The sequence below is a fragment of the Chaetura pelagica genome, unplaced genomic scaffold, assembly GCF_000747805.2.
Source record: "Chaetura pelagica isolate M959 unplaced genomic scaffold, ChaPel_1.0 scaffold107, whole genome shotgun sequence".
Taxonomy (NCBI): domain Eukaryota; kingdom Metazoa; phylum Chordata; class Aves; order Apodiformes; family Apodidae; genus Chaetura; species Chaetura pelagica.
In genome coordinates, this window is record NW_009953979.1 from 67973 (window position 1) to 68262 (window position 290).

At 66.2% G+C, this 290-nt stretch overlaps 1 protein-coding gene across 1 annotated transcript in view; it reads right to left on the minus strand.

Annotated features, from left to right (window-relative positions):
- Nucleotides 1-290, minus strand: part of DNMT3A (DNA (cytosine-5-)-methyltransferase 3 alpha) — a 43082-nt gene that overhangs the window by 8105 nt on the left and 34687 nt on the right. Inside the window, exons 7-8 of the mRNA XM_010002202.1 lie at nucleotides 224-286; nucleotides 6-120 (exon numbers count right to left, since the gene is read on the minus strand). Of these exons, the coding sequence (XP_010000504.1) occupies nucleotides 6-120; nucleotides 224-286 (178 nt within the window). The remainder of the gene's footprint in view (nucleotides 1-5; nucleotides 121-223; nucleotides 287-290) is intronic.

A 290-nucleotide genomic window follows, 5' to 3' on the forward strand; every position in this document is an offset into this window, starting at 1 on the left:
GGTGCCCGCGGCCGCCCGACCCCGGCCCGTCATCCACCAGGACACGATGCGCCCGGGCCACCAGGAGAAGCCACGCAGTTTGCCCCACACCAGCTCACCAATGCCAAAGCCCCGGCCATCCTGTGCAGCAAGGGGACAGCAGGAGGGTCACCAGGGCAAGGAGGTGCCCACATGTCCCCTTCCCCCAAACCACCCCCTGTTCCGGCCTGTCCCCTGCCCTCACCTCATACTCAGGCTCATCATCGGCTGACTTGGAGGTGTTCTTGTCACCAGCCTTAGCCACTGCCTGC